We start from the raw sequence: 22524 nt of genomic DNA on the forward strand, positions 1-22524 counted from the left end.
TCAGAAGATTAAAGCATTTATAACACTAGATTTTTTTTTGTCTTTATTATTAAGGAAGAATGCAAAGAATTTTCATGGTTTGACTGGAAGTCAACGTCATGAAGGGGATTAATCGAGACCACATCGAAACGGGGTAAATATTTTAACGGGTCGGATTGTTGTAAGTACCCGATGGATCCGACTCGTGGCCGCTCTAGTAAAAGTAAAACCGACGCCGCCTCCGTCCGACTCCGACCTCTTCTTCGCTTCCTTCCCCGAGAGGTCTTCGGGTAAACGACCGTCGACGCCATGGACGTCCTCTCGGGCTCCATCGACGTTCGCGATCTCCTCCCGAGCGGCGAGCTCGACGAGTCCTCCCCGCTTTCCGCCCCCGACCTCCGCCTCCTGGTCGACCGCCTCCAGATCCGCTCCCTGCGCATCAAGGACAAGGTGCGGTCCTACGTCCTCGCCCACCGCGCCGAATTCGCCGACCTCTTTTCCCGCTGCTCCCTTGCCGCCGCCTCCGCTGACGACCTGACCCGCTCCCTGTCCGGCGCCCTCCGCCTCCTCTCCGACCGCCCTCTCGACCTCGAGATCCAGGACCTCGTCTCCGAAATTACGGCGAAGAGACGGGAGCTCGAGAAGCGCCGGGAGGCGCTGGAGGTGGTGCGGGCCGTCTCCGCCCTGCACCGCCGTCTCGCTTCGGCCAGGGAGGACCTCAGGGCCATGAGATTGGTCGCGGCGGCTGAAGCCGTCAGGGATCTCAAGAAAGGGCTATCCGTCGCGGACGTGGAGGAGGGGGGCAGCGTAGAGAACGAGCCGGCAGTGTTTGGGTTCTTGAGGAAGGAGTGGGCTGAGTGCCTCGATGAGGTAGTTGCGATTTCAGTTCTTGGTGCAAAATCCATATCTTTTTCACGGAATGACTGAACTTTACTATTTCTTCTTCTTCTTCTTCTTCTTCTTCTTCTTCTTCTTCTTCTTGATAGCTTCAAGAGGTGCTTGCCAAAAATGTACTGAACTGTTTCCATTTTGAACCGGAGAACAATAGACTGATTGTGAGATCTGTATCTAAAGTCGAAGATGTTCACTATATCAAGCTCCACCAGATGTTGGAGGCAATGGAGGTGATCTGATGCTTATTTTTACTTTTTAGCATTACGAGTACATTTTATGCTAAGAAAGATAACATGTTCGGGACCGTGCTTATCTTGGCTTCAAAACCATACAGTTTATAAGAACTATAACCAACAGTTATGAGTGATTAACTAGTTAGGCATGAAGCTTATTGGCTTCTCCCCTTTTATGTTTTATTGTTGTTTCAGTTAGCACTTTAATGCCATAGAACTTGTAATGAACTTGTTTCAGTTAACATCTTTTTTTTACCAAAAGATGCTTATGAAGTTATGATAGATGTGTCCAGCCATAAGTAGTGGATGCTAGTATATATATAGATTTTTGAAGGTTCTGTGAGCCTTGTGTTTCCTATTCCAAACTTGTAACTGGCCTCCAGTTTTTTAATATGTTCCCTCTTTCTAATGAAAATTTTACCCTGAATGCAGATTGTTGGTGTTCTTGATTATGGGCTGGCAAGAGTGGCAGATTTGTTGATCAAACGGGTCATTATTACTTCCATAACAAACAAATCCATCAATGTTTTAGTTGAAGTGCATGATGAGGGCTCTCTTGCAAGTTGTGAGACAATTCTTGGCATAGTTCCATCATCTGATTTGCTGGTAATTTTGCACTGAATCCTTGAGCTATTGCTGCTTTGTGCTACTGCATGAAGGCATGCTAACTAAACCAAACAGTTTCTTGGGTAAACGCAAGTGTTTTCGATACCAAAATCTGCACCATAAATGATAAGGAAATCAGACAGTAATTTTTATCTTGATCTTGGATTTCATAGAATCATGAGACTTCTTGATAGAATGCTACTGGAGTTCTTTTTTAAATTTTATTTTAGATGGTCACCCATATGTTAAATAAAGTCAACTAGCAGCTTATGAGTTAACCATATGCTATTTGGTTCGAAGGTCTAGCATTTGCATCCCTATGCATCGATGTGGTCACTATAGATGTCTTAGAAAGAAAAGACATATCTGACCATGATTCCTACCCTTTAATAGGAGAAGAAAATAAAATTTGGGCTTTAACTTAGTTTTTGCTTATGTGACTTGTTTTGCACTTCATTTTGAGAACCTGATATTATTTGGTTGCTAGTGAAGTTGTATTTACCGATTATCTGGCCATGTTTTCTTCCAGTGTTAAGAAGTGTAAATGTTATCAAAATTTTAATTTGCTTCCCAACCTTATTGGACAATAGATTATTAAATTCGTTCCCTTTTGATTAATCCCTTAGATTTATTCCTTTGATTTAATTTCTCTGCACAATGGACTAGCAGTAATAAGTTTATTTAATTTCTTACTTATCCTTGAAGGATTGATTTCAGGTAATTCGAAATGTTTTTCTTTTGCTGTAAATAACTTGTTTTCTGTTAACATTTTTCATTTTTTTTATTTTGTAGGAAGATCTCGATGGAACTTGTCTTTACTCAAGGCTTAGTCAAATAGTAAAGTTCATATACAAATTCATTTGCTTCGAGAATGCTATATGGATGCAATGTTTTGGAAGATTGACTTGGCCAAGAATGGCAGATCTAATTATAACTCATTTTCTTTCCAAGGTGTGTGCACCATTTTTTAAATCTTGATCAAGCTATTAGTCTAGCATACAATAGAATTCTGGTCAGATAGTTAGAATTGCCTGTATTCCTGTATTATATCTTGACATCAGGTTAAAAAGCTTAGTTCCTCAAGTTTTCTATCATTGTTCTCGATTTAATTGGATTCAAATTGGGTTTTTAGTTGGATGGCTTTCAAGTCTTCTAATACTGTTATGACTCTAATTAGATTCATATTGATTTTTTAGTTAGATGATATCCTATCTGATATAGCAAGCAACCTAAGTGGTACAATATGTACCATGACCCAAAATAATGAACCAGAAAATTCTTATCCCATGTACCATGAACCATGCTACATGACATAACCAGTACCCATGTTTGTCCCATGACCTGAATGTTCCACATTCCAGGTGATATGTTCTGTTATTATAAAGCCAATCATAGACTAACTAAAATGACCTCCATTCATTTTTGTTTTCTGATAGCACTTTGGTGCCAGCTAACTAGCCAAGATGCTTATAAGTCAATCTTAGTCTTATTCACTTCCGATGTGGGATTAATCGGGGGTGATATAATTGTTTCACGACCCGGCCTTGATAGGCTAATTGGCCTATCAACTGTATTTGGCCCAAACCACTAGCCAAGATGCTTAAATTAGAGTTGATAGTAGTACACTCATTAGATCCTTATAAGCCAATTTTAATCTTACTTACTTCCGATGTGGGACTAATTGGGGGTGTTACAATTGTGTTGCTTGCCCCCCACCAAAAAACAATAAAAATCACTTGATACACCATCAAACTTGCTAACGTTTTGTTCTAAACCTCTTGAAACTTTATTAAGATTTGTTGGTCATTTTCTTTTGACGTGTGTTTCTTTGCTTGTTACTAATAAAAAGGTATATTATTTCTAGATGTTGATCTTTCACCATTCAATCATATACAAGTCTTAACAATTACATAGATGTTGTAATTGTAAATGGCATGAAATGTGGTGGCATTTGTCATTCATGTTGTGAGCTCAAAAATGGTCCTAGAATGTCCATGAAGTTCTTACCAGTTGAGTTCTTTGTCAAAATGTTGTTCTCTTCATTTAAATGAGTATACTATTATCTATTGTCCAACAAGAGGAGTCATGGACTGTCCTAATCTGTAAATATTTGTCTTCGTTTGTTTGCTTTGTTTTGTGAGTCCCACTTGTTGGTACTTATTCATTTTGAATATAACCTTGTTGGATCATTGATCAAGATATTGTGCCCCTTTGGTTTTTTGTTCGTATTATATGCACATGTTATCAGACATTGTGTAGGTACAATGCAACATTGTTTCCATGTTGGGATTGTGTTATTAAAGAGAACAATGCAATAGAAAATGTTATCTGTACCCTTATTAGGATCTCATCATACTGCTTGTACTGATTGGTATGTTGTTCGGCATATGGGTACACAAGAATTATGATCAAATTGTATTTTTCTAGCCTTGTTATGATATTGCATCTTAACTATTGACTCAGTGGAGATCAAGAAGCTTGACAGTGCCACTAAATGCTTTTTGTTTGATTCTCAAGAATGCTTTGTTTCTCAATTGTATCTTCATTTGACCTCTTGGTTTATACATTTTGCAACAAATGATGGCAGTTCATATCAAATGCTATCATAACAGCTTGATTCTTGCTGGTAGTCAAATAACATTTTGGTGTAGAATTTTCCTCCTGAAATTCGTCTCATCTACATGATACCACAAAGTTATTAAGTTGCCATTTTCTAAAATCATGCCGGGATCGGATTTATAATTATCAGCATAAGTACAAAATTTGAATAATACGCTCAAAACTGTCTTTTCTAGGCTGTGCCTGATGATGCTTCGAAGATTGCTGGCTTCCAAAATGTCATCAAACGTACTGCTGATTTTGAGACCTTTTTGAAGGAAATGAAATTGATTTCATCAACTGACAGGAATGAAGAGAAGTTGAGTTATTTTGCTCATGATGTTGAAGTTCATTTTGCTTCCAGGAAGAGGAATGAGATTTTGGCAAGTGCTAGAAATTATCTTCTACAGTTCAACTATGATCTGCCTTCCGTGAGTCAAAATAGATTTTTCTGATGCTTGACCATCTTGTGTGTTGCATTCTTTATGTATATTGCCATAAATGTTGCAGGAGAATATGTCAAGTGTTTCCTTACAGGCTTCTGATGGTGGAGAAAATTGTGTGTCTGTTGTTGGTTTGCTTTTCCAGTCTGATAAGTGTCTTGTTTCTAAGGCAGTCTTTCACCTAATGGATCTAGTGCACAGAGCACTTAAGGTATGTTGGCTTTACTATTACAAAACTATATTGTTTTCTCTACACAAAGAAACACGGTCTATCATCTTAGCAAATTATTAGCATGCTTGAAAATAAATTTTAACATGCCCTGTCAATTACACACCTTAAGTATTTGCATACTTCCAGCTAACTTGACCGATCTTACATGACCTGTAGAATGTATTTTGTTAGGACAAACGTGAGAACTAAGAAGCCACATCATTAAACATTATGTGCAATATACTGCAAATCTTTGTAGCTTTCTTTTCATTCTTCTCTTTTGTATTTTTTACTTGCATTTGTTGTGTCCGTTTAGCATGTGTATCCGACTGTCTGATTTGTTTTTATATATAATGGAGATATGGAATTCACCAGGAATAAACTACTTAATAGATCATATTTGATACTTGTGTCTCCATAATGAAAACGAAAAATTTTAGAGGTTGGACATATAAGAAGTCTATAAGAAGAAAGCCTCTAATTGTCAAGTTACTTGGTAAGTGTGCAGCTATAAATTTGTATTTGACATGCAGAGTTAGAAACATATCCAATACATTTCCTAGAGTTGACTCAGGTCTGGGTAACAATTGTAAATTGAAGATCAATGGGAATTTGAGTCTGTGATTTAGCAGTCTCCTTTTTCTAATGAAATAATCTTTTCTCTATAGAGTTTGAACTAATGATCACTTTACATGTAATTGGTATGTCAAAGGGAATATTTTTTGTGCAATTTCCAGACAAACCAGTTGTTTTGCCTTGTTCATACTTGAGAACAAGTATGCTTGCTAGGATTTCATGTGCTAGGTGGTGTGACCCAATGCCCAACCATTTCAATGGCAGATCTGTGTCGTGTGTTGATGTATATTCTTGTTGCCAATGTGTAGAACTTTCATTGATGAACTGCCTCTCTCTCCTATTCTGCAAGGTGAAAATCCTTGCATGGTGATCTCAGCTACGATAAATTCTGTCATTTATCTCCTTTGCTTGTTAGTATGCTTTATTTTGCTTGCATTTTGTTCTCTGACTAGCAGATAATATCTTTGAATGCAATTTTGATTAATGAACAACCAGTGCAGGATGCTTGTTTGTCCCCTACAAGAGTGGCAAAGGAGTTTTATCATGCTGCAAGGGATGCTCTACTTTTATACAGAGCTGTTATACCCATTAAGGTCTGTGTAATCGTTGCAAATACCATATGGATTTCTTTAGCCGAATTCTTTGACCCTTTGAAGTTTGAATGATTCTATGTAAAATTGCAGCTTCTTGGTTTTGCATAAAATATAATTGCTTGGTATAAATAGCATTGACATTATACTTTTTTAAAATAAATTTGCTATTTTTTGGAGAAAAATAAGCTTTAGATTGATGCATTTATGCTAGTAATCTATCCTCCTTGAAAGACAACAAAGATTTCCAGTTCTCCATAGTACATTTTGTAATTCAGCCATATTCAAGAATTAATAGAAGTATTAACACATCATATTTATTCTGCATTTTGTAGTGTAGAATTCATATGCATCTGTATTATGACAAGTTATGCTTACTACTTTATGTTTGTTTGTGAAGCTAGGGAAGAAGTTGGAGAGTATTAGTCAAGTGGCAATTATTATCCACAATGAATGTCAATATTTGTCCCAGGAGAATCTTGGACTTGCCTTTGAGGTTTGTGTCAATTTGCATTCTGCAATATTGTTCTTTATATAGCTTTAACATCAAGGTGTTTGATTAAAATATTTTTGTTTTTCATGTGACTAGTTTGTCAAATATTTTCAACACGTGGCAACAGCAACATAAATATTTGGTGTTGCAGTAAGAATATTGAAGTCTCTCTCAAAGGCAAACTGTATAATCAAGGAAAAAATGTGCAGTTTATATTATAAATTCAGTTTTACAATGTTCCAATTCCATAGGGAATTTTGTTCTTCATTAGGTTGGACATATATAATCATTTTTCTTTTTGGGTTCTTCTTAAACATGTAGATTTTCTTAATAGTTGCTTAAGTAGAATTATGTATAGATTTGGTCTTTTCCTATTTTATGCTTGCCTTAGAGGTTGATGCTGTTGCGTATTAGAAGCCTCAGTTTAGAGCAACCATAAAGTTGTTATCTTTCTTTGTGTCAATGGAAGTTGCAATACTGCAAGGACCTATCTTTCAGTTTGGCATCATGTTATATAGTGAGCCTGCCCCCTGGTCAACATTTCTTTGCTAGGAACGTAGGATCTTTTCTTATGAACCACATTGAGTTGTCTGGTGTGTAAAAAAAGTTCTAGACCATTTCTTGATGTTTAAATCTTAACATCACAAGAAAAAATGATGATAATACATTTACGTATATGTTTGCGTGTACAAATTTTTTGTTGGGAGGACTGAGGCCTCATTTCTATCAACTCAAAATTAGTTGGCTCTAGTGTGTAAAAAAAGGTTCTAGACCATTTCTTGATGTTTAAATCTTAACATCACAAGAAAAAATGATGAGAATACATATATGAACCACATTGAGTTGGCTCTAGTGTGTAAAAAAAGTTCTAGACCATTTCTTGATGTTTAAATCTTAACATCACAAGAAAAAATGATGAGAATACATCTATGTATATGTCTGTGTGTACAAAAATTTTATTGGGAGGACTGAGGACTCACTTCTATCAACTTAAAATTAGTAATGGAGACTAATCTCATATCAGCTTCATCTAACAACCTATAATATGTTTTGTCTAACATTAGTAGAGAATTATTTGAACTAGTTGAATTTTGATGTCATTTAACAATATTTAAATGAGGGTCAATCATTTTAATCATCAAGGTAATCTAGATCGTGGTTTTTAACTTTTATGCATAAATTATTTTATACATTTTATTTTTGGTTTTTTAATATTATGAATGTCATAGATGATGTCTAGTAAATCTAATCATCAGTTTAAAGCCTCCATGATTGATTTTGAGGTGATATGATTAAGTCTTAATCCTGCCAGTAGGATATGTATACACACATGTACTTGTTTATGTATGTCTGGATCAAGGTTCGCAATATCGTACCGTACCGGTATTTCGACCTGGGCTCGGTACCGCTGCCAGTAGGATATGTATACACTACAGTGCGGACCGGTACCGGGCGGTCCGCGTACCGCTGGCCTGTTGGATCGGTACATACCGCCCATACCGGGTGGTACGATTCGGTATGGCAGACCCTGGTCTGGACAGACATATATATTCATTTATACATACATGTATATATATGGAAGAACTGTTTTTGGAATTTTACATTTTCACTCTTTCCATTCAAACATGTGCACCAGACATTTGCAGCATGATTCAAACTCTTGACATCATGACTGAGCATGACATGCCTTAACTAGTAGGATGACTCCAAGATTATATGGAAGACATTTTTCTTGCTTCTGTTGGAGCAACCATAACTCCTAACAACTCCTGACCTCTGGACCACTGGTTGGTAATCTTGTGCATGCATAGTAAGTCCAACTTATTACATCACATCTACACCTTTTCATGTCACTTTTTAATTCATATGCATCCAAAGACAAACTCATGATCCAACATTTGGTACATGATGCTAGCATGTGCACTGAATTTGTATTATCATGGTCTCAGTGCAAGCTGTTAAGATGCCTAAATGTTGACCCCTCTAGTTTGGTCTAGGCAAAATGCTGGTTGCACAGGCAGGAGCCTGGAAAATGTACGGATAAAGTAATATAAATTCTACATAAAATTAAGTTTTAACAGTTAAATAAAATCTTAATTTGAAAAAAAATTATACATCATACTCAAGTCTCCCAAATTGACTTTCCAATGGAGACCATGTAAGGAGCTTTTCATCCATTGTTTCATGTTGAATACTTCAATTATAATCCCAGGACTTATTCACTTCAATCTCTTTTGCATGTGGTTTGATGAAGGTTATCACTTAAAATATTAACATAAATAGGTGCAGAAGAAAAAAAGGGAAAACATATCATAATAATCACTATAAGGTACTAATCATGGTTGAAAAGGCAAGTATACTAGAAGATTTAACAAATTGACATTGTTCTTAATTTCTTATTGTATGTCACACAAGTATGTAAAACAATTATTTTGACATTGTAGCTTGTTCCAAAAAACACTATATTGCACATGTTTACTCACAATTATAACTATCTGTATTTTTATCTATATTTTGATTCATATATCCTATATTAATATTTATTTGAAATAAGTGACCATATCATGTGTATATTATTATGTGCTGAGTAAGATATTGTTCTTCGAAGGAGTTACTGTCATTTGTTGTTGCATTAACCATCATGTATGCTATGAATTCTTGATTTTCAGTACCGTGCAGATTTTCCAAGTGGCTTGCAGAAACATGCAGTGTTTGTTGACATTGCACTAAGTTTTCATCAGATGGCAGAAAATATTCTTCAAAAACAAGTTCAATTAGTTGTTAGTAGTTTGAGGGAGGTATGGTTTCACAGTTTATTGATTTCACTCCCATATCTTGATTGCATCTTTTTTACCTGATCCTTCATGGTCTTCAGGCTATTGATGGAGCTGATGGTTTTCAGAATACCCATCAACCACAGCATTATGAATCAGCAAAATTTGGTATAGAGCAGGTATATCAGTTCAATATTCTGTGTTATGCGACATGCTGTTCCTTCATACTTGGCCAGGTTATATGATATCACAAAAATCTTTTGATGCCAGAGCTTTCATAATCTTATTGAATTTCCTAATCTTTTGATGCATTTTCAGTGCTAACAATTTTCTTTGTTTTTATAAATTTTATTTATATAATATCTTAGACTATTCAAATGCACATCGCCTGTCATATAATATAAATGGGGATATCCTGTATTTTGTACTATTTCAAAACATTGGATGAGGGCAGGATGTGCAAAATAAGTTTACTTCCATTTTTAGCTAGGTTTCATGGGTTCTATGTGGAGTTAATCTTCATTCTTTTTATTTTTCCTTTTTAATTGGCAAACAGGGAGGAGGGATGAGGGGGTTTGAAGGGTTGGAACAATTATGAACGTCTAACCCTTCACAACCATAACTGAGGTAATCTTGAGTTCCATGCCACCACGTGGAAGAGAGCTCTTTTCTAGAAATATCTAGAGAGAATTACTTGAGGTCTAATAATTATTATAAATATTAGGAAAAAATCAAGAATGTCGTTTGGTCAACCTAGAAGCATGGGTAATACCAAATTTACGTTGTACTGGTGAATAATAATGCATCAACCAAGCAACTGTACTTATCAGTAGCACTTGATGTTAAGGATGAGCATACACCAGGAAACAGCCTAATTTAAGGACATTTACTGGTTGTCAACAGCAGTTGTGGTGTTCTTTATAGGCACATGAAGCATGCCAAAGCATGGACATGAGGTGCAATAGTACAATCAGATTTTCATATCCCATAGGCAAAACAGTTCTACTTGAAGTGTATGACTCATGCGCTCAAGTGCGAGTCATTTTCATAAACACATTTATGAAAATGAGTGAGTAGCTAGATATTTCATTTGTGAAATTTAGTCATTTTCATAATAAAATGTCTCAGTTCTACTTATTCATTTTCATAAACAGCTCTAATGAACAGTTCTACTTAAGTCTATTTATTTTGCTATTAACATAACCACATTTTCATGGTTGAAAAGATAGTTCGTAGGGTTCATATTGGCTTGTTCTTAACTGGCTACAATTGATTTCTCAGCCATATGACAAGATCACTAGCAGTCTTGCTGGAAGTCAGCAGGGATCAAAGAGGAGTGCAGATGGAAAAATAACATAGAGCTTTTGTCAACACAAAACCTTGGGGTCACACCAAGTTCACTGTCACTATCATTAGTTGATGCCTTGCAAGTTGCTGCCAAGCATGGTTGCCAATCTCAAGGTCAAGGATGAGTCTTGAGAGAATATGAGAGAGTGGGAAAGAATAAATTAGGAGTCTTAATCACCAATTACCCATATGGTGATCGCACAACCACAACGGGACCACCATGCATGCTGTTGGAAACTTTGGATAGAGAATTACTAATAATGGGAAAACTAATCTTAATGTGGATACATATAGTTAAATCTTTAATTATTTTGAAATTTTGATATATATTATACACCATCAAATACTATTCTTTTACCTTTGAAAATAGCCTTCAATATCATCATTTTTTAGATATCTTTTAGTATATATCTTTTTTTATTGTTCTTTTTAATCTTTTAGATTTTTTATTATGTTAATAGAAAAATAAATGAGTAAGTAGCTAGTAAACAGAAGTCATTTTATCAAAAAATTAATTTTAAATAAATCTGAGCCCAAAGGATGTGTTTATAATTTATATGTCATTAAAATGTTTCAAACTTAAAAATTTTAATTTAAACTTGTAAATGCATTCTAAAAATCATTTTTAGCAAAATAACACTAGATTTTGAAATTTTGTTATTTTTGACAATATGATGGTTCAATAATGTGTCAACCATGAGAACCTATCGATATAATTAATTATTTCTGAAAGAAAATGCTATAAACATTGAAAAGGAAAAAAGTTTACATTATTTTTGAAAAACTGGTGCCCTGTTTTGCTCAGGCAAACACTTCTTCTGTGCTTCTCACTTCAGGTGATTATGAGATTTTGTGCCTTGAGAGTGCTCTTTGCCTTTGGCCAACATGAAAAGCCTTAATTAACTTGGAAAAATCTCATTTTCATGTACTAGATGTTATATATCTTGTAAATGTGAACGAACTCCTATTGGAAAGGTAAATTAAGATTATGAAGAACATCAATTGAGCATTGATAACTTAGGTAGCCACAGAATAAGAACTCTTCCAGTTATTGGGGATATAAATCATATTTAACCTTCATTTTTAGAGAAGAACTCGAGCCTTCATTTCTTTTTCTGTTGCGTGTTTATTTTCACATTATCATGTCACTAATTATGCTTATTTCCAAATTTGTGCTAACATTTTCGTTTTGATATTTGACAAATTTTGTGCATTGAATACAGAAACCTCTAGGCCTTGTAAAGTTTTAGTCTTAATTATTTGCTTTGATAATTTTAGTCGGATGTTCTATTGGTTATGCTTTTCAACCACATTATTTTGACCTTTTGTATCACTATTAAGAAAATTTTGTTAGTATGTTTTTACTGGAACTACACTTTGTACTTATATTTTCTTGTGCCAATAGGTTATTTTTATTATAGAGAAAGCACATATTATGTGGGAGCCACTCATGCCAGCTTCAACTTACAAGAGAGCTATGTGCTCAGTAATGGATTATGTCTTTTCTGGAATCACCAGAGATATGCTGCTTTTAGATGATTTGGCAGCTGAGGAGACTTTACAGGTTCTCTTGCTAGCCTCTGTCTATATCAGTGTAAGCTGTGTTAATATTATATATCACTAAATTTCTTCACTTGGTTCAAGCTACAAAGACTGATCCAGATGACGCTAGAGAATCTCTCTTCTTTGTTTGAGTCACTTATTGCTGATGTGGATGAAAAGGAAAGGTTCTTGAATCAGAATACGTGGAGTCAGTTAGACAAGATGATGTCATCTTTACCTAAATTCCGCAAGCTTGCAGGTATCGGGTCAGATGTAAATGTGATTATATGCTGACACATTTTATGTGACACATGATGAATGTGAAGTCTCTGTACCTATGTGATGTTCTGTTTCTCAACTAATGCAATTTATCTTGCTAGAACTGTATGATATGCCGTTAAAATCAATCACCGCAACATGGGAAAGTGGAGAGCTTCTCAGTTGTGGCTTTACATCATCTGAGGTATATCTAGTATAGCATTCTGTGTTAATAAGTTTAAAGTTATGTGTATTGAAAGTCATTCGCTGATGATTCTTCTAAAATTTTTTATATTTCACATATAAATTTATCATGATCGCTTGACATGATAAATCATGGCTGTCCTGGCATATAAATTTTATATCTGGGCATGAGATTCTGTCATTTAAACATTTCTTCCTGGCTTTAGTTGATTGAGGGAGCACATGCAGTTTACCGGATCTGAACTAAAGAGTCTGTGTTGTATATGATACAGTCGATTCTTTTAAATAATTTCTAGTTGTATTGGACAGAACTCTTTTCCATTCTAAACTTAAAGTCTGCTTCCCTTATATTCACCTAAACTCCAGAAAAGTAACTTACATGACAATGACTCATGGCACGAAAAGAATTATGATGTTCACAGTCCAATATTAACAAGTTGTGGTCAAAGTATTTTTCGTTGTAATTTCTATCAGGTGGAAGTTAGATGAATACATGCTATCTATTGACTGGTAAGAGAGACACCCATTGCCCTACCAATTAAGGACATCTATTTACTGCTGAAAGATGTCCAGATAATCTTAAATTTAAGGCTTTTTATAGGTTGACTATGACATGTAATATCTGTTGCACATACTGTAACACCAGTTTGATATGTGGTTCTCCTTATAGTTCTTCCTGAGGCTGATATTAAAAACAAAAAGCATGGGCATGTGTGAGTTACTTTGCTTCATCTTGAGGGCAAACTTAGGCAAGAGAGAGACTTGTGCAAAATCCTAAAAGTTGATAGGCAGGTAGATATCCTTACCTGACTGGTTGCATTTTAAAGTTTGTGCAACCAAGGGTTAACCATTTGAAGTTTTTCTAGACTTGGAAAAAGTCAATGGGAAGAGCAGATAGCAAGCTTTGACATAAGGATCTAAAATTCATGCCAAAGGCAAAAAAAAATCAAGCCAATGAGCCAATGAAGCAGAAATCCATTTTAAGTATATTATATGACTTGAATTTAAGATATTTACAGTGACAAGTATTTCATTTAGTGAATTGGTTTCTTGTTTCATTTTCGTTTTTCTATCTAACAGATAAGTTGGTCCTTTTTGAGTGACTATATAGCTTAGTATTGTTTGGTGTACACATCGACTTGTATTTACCAATCTGATCAGGCACTGTTGATGGACTATATAACTCGGTATTGCTTGGTGTACTTTTCATGTTTATTATCTTTCCAGTGATGTCATGAAGTATACAATGATGTACTGCTTGATGAATCGGTTCCATTTTTATAAATTGGGACTAGTATTTGAAATCTTGCAATGAAATTTCAGTTATTTTGGTATTTCTTCACGGGGAAATTAGGAAAAATATTGGAATCTGAAGCTAAGGTGATCACTCAGGATATATGGATGATGTCCAATATTGTAAGGCTGACTTGAAATTTTTTAAACAAATATGACACTTGAGAAATTTCACGGATTGGTAATATTCTTGAGATTGGAAAATATAAGCATCTTAGTTAGATCAAACTTGAAAAATATTTTTGTGATACTTGGGTTATGCAGAGTTTGAACCCCTCCAATGTGAGAGAATGTCATGATCCATACGGTGAAGCAAGATTTTTATTTGTGGATACCATGTGAGAGAATACCATGCGTGGAGAAACGCTAGCAGAAAAAGTGCAAACTCTAATGTTAACTCAGTATATGATTTCTGGAGAGTGAATTGTTGTGACATTTAACATTGCCTATATATGTTGGCATTGTGGAGTTGCCTATCTAATGGTTTAATTTACATCTTATTGGAATGATTTCAACATCATTTACCCCTATAGTCAGTTTTCAAAATGTATGATGATGCTTACAGTGACATGCATCTACATAAACCAGAAATTACATAATCGGCCTTGAAATGACCCATGAATTGGCTTCCTTCTATTTTTAAGCTGAAAAATAGTGAATATATGCTATTAGTTGGATGGATGTTTCTCACGCAACATGAAGTAGCTCCAACTGACTTAGTTGCTTAAATTGATGTTAATTTGCCATAACTTGTGTATCTTATAAATTCTGTTTTGAAGATGAATTTTTATGCTTGTACTCTCATTTGGGAGAAAATTATTGTAAAATATAATACTCTCTGGCTTTTGCAGGTGGAAACTTTTATCAAAGCAATCTTTGCAGATTCCCCATTGAGAAAGGAATGTTTGCAGAGAATAAAAAGTGCAAATGATTAGCTGATTCTTATTTTCCACCAAGACTTAACCAGACTGTTTTAAAGGTCGGTCTTCTTTTTCTTGGCAGAACTTATCTTGATCAGTGTGTTCTTTATGGTTATAGTTAATGTACAGGAGCACATATCTGCTAATGGGGCATTTGAATTGATGCATGAGTATTTGGTAACTCATGCATGAACAAGTGCCTGATCTACAAATGCTAGATGGCTTCTTTGGATGCCTCATTTGCAAATGTTGCAATTGTTGATGTCTGAACTCTTGCATTTGGGGGTTGTGCTTGTTGTTAGGAAAATTGAGTAAAGTTAAGAAAAACGTTTTCTTTTGGTGGCAGATTTTTATTTTTGACAATGTTCAAATGCTTAAGTATAAAAAAGCATAGGAATATTTTTTATTTCAGTATCTTTTGAGTAACACAGTGCTTAAGTATAAATATATTATTATTATTATTATTATTATTTTAAATATCAGTGCATTCCTTTAATATTTTTCCTTTGCTTGACGAAATGCTTGATGTGTTAACATGTGTGGATACATGCATCCAGGGATAATGCAGCAGGAAAGCAAACACGCCATGCATTGTGGATCCTTTGGTATGCTTCTAACTTGGGCACTAAAACGAGGCAACCACCAACCAGCAGGGCTCAGTGAAAAATTGATGGTTTACACTGGTCGATAGCCAAAATATAAGGATCTTAAGATTACTAGGTTTCCTAATGCTGTGTATTATTATTATAGGATGTAGCCATCAAGTGTGACGAGTTTTGTGCGATGCACATGCTGCCCAATTTCTGTGTTTCCATTGCTGCAGATGTTCAGTCATGCCATCTTTTTTGTTGGCACAAATATTAGTATTATCTGTTTATTTCTTTGGCTGTACTTGAATTAAACAAGCAATTATATTGCTGGAGTACCAAATATATACGTAATTGATTGATCACATCTCATATGACTCTTTAAATTGAGCAACCTAACTGTGTTTTTGTTCTCAGTTAAAATAGCTGCTGCAGGTGGTTATGTTTATGTTTGAGAGGAGCCCTATTTCAGTGTATATTAGGTATTTAGTTTGACATACACATCATATCAAACCAAGTTAATTGCTACAAGACTTGTAGGCAAAGTTCACTTGCAAGTAACTGTACTAACAATCATACATCAACTAACATCAACACATCTTTGAAGACTAATTGTCACCAAAAGTTATGTACCTTTGATTCTTTGTATTAGTAATGACCGATCAGTCGCAGGTTTCAACCGCAGAAAACAAAAAGAGTGATCAGCTTCATTGCAGAAACAAACATCACCATAAACACTTGTTTCTCCTGCTTGGCACATTCAATGGACACAAGAATCTGAACAAGAACGAGAATAAAATTATATCACAAGCGACTGCCGCCAAGTAGCAGTTGGTATTTTTGCTTCGATAGCTATTGACAGTAATCTAAAAGTATGCCTCATCTGTGGAAAGTTGATGAAGGTTTGTTTACTTGTTCGATGCAAGCGAACCAGTATCAGCTATAGTGGGAATCTCTGCAGATTTATGGACAGGAGTTCTAAATCGTACAAGGGATTTTCTCAAAAGCTGCCATCTGTTTGGTTTGAATTGACCCAGCAACTTGAGCTGCTCTCGGCGAAATTTTCGATTGGCATACCATGATCCACTGCGCCAACCAAGCCCGTAGCTGCATTTGAGCAATTGCAAAGACGAGATGTTTAATACGTGCAGAAAGAAATGTGTTCTGCCATTGGCATCTGTTAACGACGAGCAGAAAGGAAAAGAAAAAGCAAGTTCATTCATAGAGAAGAACTACACAACCAAAACCATTTGCTACAGTACAAGTTTATCGAAAGAAACATACTGCCACAGTGGCATTGCTCCACTGCATCCTAGTGGACCAAGATTCAGATCATAAGAACAGTCTTTGCTTGCAGGAGTAATACATTATATATTGGCCCTCAAAAACTGCACCTGCAGGTGCCTCACTTGCCAGGCCACAAGTAAGGTTCTATTGCCATAACAAATATACTGTTTCACGTGTTGCCAAAAGAGTAGGACACTGTGGATATGGATCACAACGAGAACGTTATTTTTCAGGTTTCTAGAAACTAAGATAGACATAAAGATAGACCATGTTAAAAGAACATGCTGCTTATATTTCCAGGGTTATGGTTTTCATGCCTCTGATTGCAGGACTGCATTTGAATAGCTTCCTGAGGCTATTTTGCCTAGGACATTAATGTTGAGGTAATTTGGATCAAGTGAGAAAAGCTTTGTTGGGGATCAAATAATTAGTAAGCATAGATGCTCCAAGAGGAATAGAATGACATTTCTCAGAGATCATGTTAATGTAATCTGGAACCAACCACTAATGTTCATTATTTTTGACAATGAAGTAATACTGAGTGTCAAGCATCAGGTAGAATATTAAAAATAGCATACAAGAAGATAATTAGGAACAAACCCGATGACAAGAGAAGTTCCAGCTACTGCAACGCAAGCTGAAGTGCTGATGTTTCCAGAACTTGCAATTTTTTTAATCTCCTCATGCTCAATCTTATAGCTATTTTTCAACTGAATAACAAGAACACTTTCCAGTTTAGAAGATCCTTAAAATTCATTCAGTAAAAGCTTAAAACATAAATGATAAAGGTTTTCACAGAGCTACATGACATTCATTGAACATTATGACCAAGCACAAAGAAAAAATGAGATAAATACTGTTAATTTGTGATCAGACTAATTTAAGCCATAGATGCACACAAGAATAACCTCAGCATATATATGTTAAGGCACAATACATATCAGAGTATGTGGTCATGTGGAGATCTAGAGATCAATGTCAATATTTTACTGATTATACCGACAGGAGCAAATGGAAAACATGATATTGAAAAAGGAAATGGCTCTCATACTAGAACTTGAAGCAGATGGAAAAAGAGGACTGCAGAGCTACATGACATTTACTGACTTGAATAGAATAAACCCATTCAATCATTATCTCACTCCCCTTGCTCCTAGTATTAGTAATATCAAACTTACTAGGGTTATCTTATTCTGCTCAATTGTGCCTGCCATTACACATTATGGAAGATAAACTGGATCAAGGTTTTAAATGCCACATTCATTCTGCCCATGCTGATCAGAGAATGTTATATCAAGTGGACCCAACCCAACCATGAAGTACCTCATATATCTGCCAATGCATATATATTGGCATATCACAAGTAAGGTATGCAATTTCGTACCGTACCAGAGTTTCGACATTCGCTCAGTACGGTACGAAACCATATACCGCTCGATATATATATATATATATATATATATATATATATATATATATATATATATATATATATATATTTATTTATTTATTTATTTATTTATTTATTTTTTTTTTATGGCAACGTCGCCTTTTTCTTCTCCCACGCGATGTGACGTCGCCTCGGCGACGTCGTCGAAAAAGGCATCGCGACGTCGCCTTTTATAAAATATTTATACATAAATAAATAAATAAATAAATAAATATATATATATATATATATATATTTATCGTTTTGTCCGATAAGGGACGGTCTATGTACTGGTAAACTGATGGACCGGTATGTACCGCCCGTACCGGACAGTATTATTCGAAATTGCTTACCTTAATCACAAGTACCACAACATATATGACAATGTGAGATATGGAACATTAGCAAATACCATTATTTCAAGTTGTCTCAAATGGAAAGCTAGTTATGATGTTTGAAGAATCATTGAAGGTATAACAACATAAGTCAAGAATGAGAACATTAAATTTTCAAGAGACATATTAAAGATGTGGAACCGTTAGACTAAATAATTAAGGCAGATTTGGATAAGATTTTATCAATGTTGCTGCAACTATAAGAAAAACATGGTCTTCTTAGCATTTAATTAATTGTAATATTGAATTACAAAAACATCAGAAAGATGTTAAATTTTAAAAATGGCAAAATGCTGGGGTAATGATGGTTAATAACTGAGTGATACAAAGTTGGAGATAAATCAGTGATCAGGGAATTGCTAGCATTTATATTGGAAAAAATACAGATGGAACTAACATATAACTTTTCATCTATCACAAGTGCAATCCATTTAGAGTTGAAGTATTCTAACAAAATTTTCTATTGCAATAAACACATTAGCTAAGCAATTTTAAGCTAGTAATAATACTGGTAGCCTACTCTTTTGAGGAAGCTATTGATGTGCAAATGAACATCTAACAACTTGAAAGAACAAACAATGTTCAGCAATCATTTAAAAAAAAGGGGTAACTACATCAGATATTTTCAACACTTAACATAAATAAGAAATAAAATCATAAAAAAACTTCGATCTACAATAACTGACAATAGCTTTTAGATTAATGACAAAACATAAAAACTTACAGCTTGTTCCAATGATTCAAGTTTTTTCTCAACATTTGATTGATGGATCTGACGTAGAGTATAGCCTGCAACATCATTGGAGAAAATTTCAGGATACTGAATTGAGAGATAGACAAAATACATAATCAACTAACTTGGCTGGTAATAAAAGATACAGAAATTAACACCATTTACAGTTTCCAAGGACAAGTAGCATGTGTGTGCCTTCATAAATAGACCAAGATGACCTAGATGGAAGCGTATGCCTATTTCCATCAAGAATAAAACATTTTAATCACTACAAGGTGACACCAACTTATATAACTAGAACAACTCTTATGCTGACACCAAATCCACAAATCATAACCAATTACAACAACCATCAAGGTAGCTGCGAATCCTAGCTGAGTACCTGTTTAGAAAATTTTCATTTTCCTATCATTAAGAAGATGCCAAAGCCATACTTCTAAATGTCGAACAACATTGGGTATCACAACTAGTGATACAAAATGTACCAGTCACTACAAAATATACAGACTAGTGTCTAAAACCAAAACAAAATTTTCAAGATGCTTCTTGAGTGTATAACCATGTTAAGGAATTGTCCCATCCATTTCCAGAACCCTTCATAAAGCATCCTCATGATGTTGTCAGTAGGCTGTATATCTTGATTCTCTTTCACCTTGTCCTTGATTATGCATATTGCTAATCCTCTCAGAAAACATTCATTTAAAATTTCCAATTGTATGTGCATCCTTCTAAACATTCTATTCATGTCAAATTGTGCTACTTGCTTCACATTAAACATCAGGGACAAGGTTGCCATTCTATAGGTTAAGTAAAAGTTGCGAACTATCTTATCAGTCAAAAAAAGCCAAAATTTTAGAATTTAGACAATTAAATCAAAACCATTAGTCCACTGATTTGTGAAAGGGATCCTGAAAAAAAATCTAGGAAACCAATAATCAACTCTTAAACCACACATTTATGTTCTCTTCTATATGATTAACAATGTGTTACATAATCCTTTATTTTCTCTTGCTTACTTGGAGACACTTATCCCTTGAATTTAATCTCATTACCTCGTGAATGAATGTTCTGTCCTCCGCACCAGTGGAACAATAGTTTTTTCATTTTTCTTCTACATGATGAGTTTTAGTTCCAAGAGAAGGATGATGATACAATAAAATAATCAACGTGAATCAGACAATGCAAAACACAAGACAAGAAAAGATTTGTGTGTGTGTGTATGTCACACCTGTTGATAAGTCAGTAACTTTAACATCAATATTATTTTTTTACAAGGGTAAATTTAACTCAGAGGATATTTTAGATCTCACAACTAATAATCCTTACAGCGTACAATGCAATCATACATAACATACACTTGCTTCACATCAATTCCATTTGTCCCAGTCAATTTACAATCCTCCAGTCCTTTTAAAATTATTTCCTGATTTATAGCTCTGTTTATATTGAAATCTATTCTTATATTAAAATATTTAATTTTTTTTATTTATGAGAACATATATTACTTGAATGACCAAAAATACCAAGTTCTACTTTTGAGAAAAAGAAATTTAGAACATTGAAATCACATCCATGGCATCAATTAATTTTATGGAAATGCTATGACATTATAACCGAAGAAGAGTTGATAGGTAACGATAGCATTAAATATGATGGCCCTTCGTAGGTTATCAGAACCCAACTTGATCATCCATATAGCTAATCAACTAATCAGTTTGTCCCGTGCAATAGATTCAATATATTTAGGACCTCTTGAAGAAGAAATTAGAAGGAATGCATTTTGCTTCCACACAAGTTCACATACAAGAAAATTTACATAACTAAAATAAAATTACAGCAACGAAAGAATGAATTTTACCTCCCCATGCAGTAAGAATGGAGGCAATAGACGTTCCAATAGTGAAGACCACTCTATGAGTCTCAAAAACTTCCTGTATAATTCATCCCACCAAAACAGAGATATTAGGGAGGAACTTTATATAAACTCAATATAAACGTGATGTCAGACAATATTTCGACAACTCCAAACACCAAAATGATACTGTCAATTTACGCACCAAAAAAGAAGGCCAAATTACCACATAACTTTCACAAAAAGGCGCAGGAGAAAGTAATCCAGAACGCAAATTTTAAGGCTAATTCAGCTATTTCAAGTTTTATCAACCAATTAATCCTGGACCCAAAAAACCATCCTCACATATTGAACAATCGATAACCCATTACTAAACAACCCCCATTCAATTGACAACCAAAAGGAAAATACAAAGAAACTTGATTCAACAAAGCAATCAAAACTGGAACCAAAACGCTGAAGAAAGACACCAAGGAACCAGAATTAAGAAAAAGAGTAGCCACCTTGGTGGAGATATAGGTGTCCTGAACCGCCGACCAGGTATTCGACGTCTTCCTCTTTAGATTGGGGAAGGCCAGGCGCTTGAAGGCGGAACCCTCGTCGGCGCCCCAGATCCGCGGGCTCACCGTCCGAAAGATGGCCCTACCAGAGCTCCGCAGCCGCTGCGGCAACATCTCCTCCTCTCGCCGCTACCGATAGATAGTCGCCGCAAGATTGGGCGAGGATCACAGAAGGCGGAAGGAAGAGGCGACACCGTCCCACGCCCTTTTCGCAATTTGCTCCATATTAGCCCTCGAGATTGCAAGCGTTATATTCTAGTCTGAACGATGGCTCGCGCTGCGGCCTCGATAGCACCGACGAGTGGGTTTGGATCCGCATTACGGCTCGGTGATTTGGGAACCGTTGTGGTGGATACAATTGACCTGATCCGAACCGAACTCGATTCGTGGTTTTCGGTTTTGGATGCTTGCGCATAACGGGTTGATACGATTAACCCGATTAGAAAATGGGTCGGGTTCAAATACACTAATTTCTGATAAATACTAATGGAATCAATATATATATATATATGAAGAATTTAGATATTTCAAGGGATATATATTACATTAAAATTGATCAGCTCCCTTACTGCGATCGGTGGCCTCATGTTACGCGCAGTCACTGGACCGAACCCGGCCCGACGGACGGTGTCTCCTCGGCCCACGAGAAAGGCGCGAGATGAGAGCGACAGGATCAACGTCTCTGGCGGGGACCACGTGGAGTTGCGGCGGGACATCGGG

At 35.5% G+C, this 22524-nt stretch overlaps 2 protein-coding genes across 2 annotated transcripts; one reads left to right on the plus strand and one right to left on the minus strand.

Annotated features, from left to right (window-relative positions):
• Positions 1-213: 213 nt before the first annotated feature.
• LOC103980559 (centromere/kinetochore protein zw10 homolog) lies at positions 214-15913 on the plus strand. The gene is made up of 15 exons (XM_065157728.1): positions 214-849; positions 966-1103; positions 1539-1712; positions 2505-2663; positions 4508-4741; positions 4821-4964; positions 6041-6133; positions 6531-6626; positions 9293-9421; positions 9499-9576; positions 12150-12308; positions 12389-12545; positions 12667-12749; positions 14893-15020; positions 15519-15913. Exons 1-14 carry the CDS (start codon positions 289-291, stop codon positions 14974-14976), a joined length of 2289 nt encoding a protein of 762 aa, XP_065013800.1. The 5' UTR covers positions 214-288; the 3' UTR covers positions 14977-15020; positions 15519-15913.
• Positions 15914-16232: 319 nt separating this feature from the next.
• On the minus strand, positions 16233-22047 carry LOC135642010 (uncharacterized). The gene is made up of 5 exons (XM_065157760.1): positions 21748-22047; positions 21251-21323; positions 19384-19448; positions 17436-17545; positions 16233-16655 (listed from the first exon to the last, which is right to left on the minus strand). The coding sequence occupies exons 1-5, from the start codon at positions 21916-21918 to the stop codon at positions 16457-16459; spliced, it is 618 nt and encodes a 205-aa protein (XP_065013832.1). The 5' UTR covers positions 21919-22047; the 3' UTR covers positions 16233-16456.
• Between the last annotated feature and the right edge of the window lie 477 nt (positions 22048-22524).

The sequence above is a fragment of the Musa acuminata genome, chromosome BXJ1-4 (assembly GCF_036884655.1).
Source record: "Musa acuminata AAA Group cultivar baxijiao chromosome BXJ1-4, Cavendish_Baxijiao_AAA, whole genome shotgun sequence".
NCBI lineage: Eukaryota > Viridiplantae > Streptophyta > Magnoliopsida > Zingiberales > Musaceae > Musa > Musa acuminata.